Source organism: Daktulosphaira vitifoliae, unplaced genomic scaffold (genome assembly GCF_025091365.1).
Source record: "Daktulosphaira vitifoliae isolate Bord-2020 unplaced genomic scaffold, ASM2509136v1 Scaffold_2, whole genome shotgun sequence".
Taxonomy (NCBI): Eukaryota; Metazoa; Arthropoda; class Insecta; order Hemiptera; family Phylloxeridae; genus Daktulosphaira; species Daktulosphaira vitifoliae.
The window spans coordinates 4107714-4109390 of NW_026099573.1; the positions used below are offsets into that span (position 1 = coordinate 4107714).

Consider the following 1677-nt stretch of genomic DNA (forward strand, 5'->3'; position numbering starts at 1 on the left):
TTTTTTTTTTTTTTTTTTTTTTTTTTGTGTCTGTTACCACTTTTTCTCAGCTCTCACCGAACGGATTTCTTTCAATGATACCCAACCAAATCATTGAAACCCAACCAAATCTCCCAGACGGTTTAATTAAAGACGGTAATTAAAGATAGGTAGAGGGGATATGTCACCTTAAGGTTAAATAAATATACATATTTAAATATATATACATTGATACTTTATTATATGGAGTAAAAAATACAATTAATAGTGCATATTATACATTTTTACATTAATATCATNTAAATAGTGCATATTATACATTTTTTTACATTAATATCTTTCAATAATATTAAAATTATTTATTTTTCAAGTTCATTTTTATTCATCCATGAATCATGTTTTGAAGGAAAACCCATCCAACGAACCAATACTTTATCTCCTTTACGACGTACAATTTTTTCAATCAGATAATTATGCGGATACTTGGTTTTTTGTAATTCTTGTTCATAAAAACACCCTCTATATGGATTTTTTTCAAAGTCTTCGAGAAGATAGGTTACTGGTATAGTGTTGCATACCTTTGCTATAGTAAATATTTCAAAAGACCAATTACTCAAATAGCCTTTTTCAAATACGACCTTGTTCGAACTAACCCTTACATAATCACCTCTACGAAATTTAATTTTTTGTTTCGTTTTATGTACAGTACTGTGTATAACCACTGCCGAAGAATTGTTATCGGCATACGTAGGAGTCATCTTTATTGTTCTATGCACGCTGTTGTTGTACTCGTGCATAACTTTGTTTAATATAGATAACCAATTGTGTGATCCTTGAGCAGTAAACTCTCTATATAATTTGGTCTTGATGGTTCGAATTAATCGCTCACAAATTGACGCTTTTAATGTGCTATACGTTGAGTAATGTTTTATGTTGTATTTTTTCATAAGAGTTGAAAATTTCGAGTTATAAAATTCTTTACCCAAATCGCTCTGTACGTGAACGATATTACGTTTTGCAAGTATAGGTTCTATTGCTTTCACTATATCAGCTCCTCTTTTTGATTTTAGGGGTACTGCCCATGAATATTTTGTAAAACAATCAATTACAAACAAAATATATTTATAGCCTTTATTCTGTCTATGATATGGTATAAATTCAGCTAAATCGATCTGAAATAAATCGTCACGGCTTTTAAGTACAACACTACGTCTATCGTAATGTATTCGTCTAGGTCTATGTAGTTCTTCCGCAATTTGTCTTTTAAACATTTGGTATTTTTTTAATTATGCCCGCCTCGTATAATTCTTCATAAATTGATATAATTTCATTACCATGTGCATTATTGCCTGCTGCCTGCGAAGCCAATAGTAATCTAAGACGGTCGCAGAGCTCGTCTGCGTTATTCCAATATTTATAGTTATTCGATGTATTCAATGACAACTCAAGACCTCTGCCCTCGACAAACAATTTACTTATAACTTCTTTATACTTGTAGCCATTTGTTTTCTTAATTTTTAATTTATTCGTTGTTAAGTGCGCAGAAGTATGAACTAGAATGTCTCTATAGACATCCAAGTCATTTTTACCGTATGCGTTAGGCCGTTTTGAAAATATTAACTGTATTAGACCGGGGGTTAATTGATATTTATTATTTTCTATGATCAGCTGAGCTGTTTTATAATTAAACTGAACAAT

General features: G+C 30.7%; 1 protein-coding gene across 1 annotated transcript in view; it reads right to left on the bottom strand.

Annotated features, from left to right (window-relative positions):
* Positions 1-1242: 1242 nt before the first annotated feature.
* The window catches only part of LOC126897327 (uncharacterized), a 5696-nt gene continuing 5261 nt past the window's right edge, over positions 1243-1677 (bottom strand). The window contains exon 5 of the mRNA XM_050670850.1: positions 1243-1668. Coding sequence (XP_050526807.1) covers positions 1243-1668 — 426 coding nt within the window. The remainder of the gene's footprint in view (positions 1669-1677) is intronic.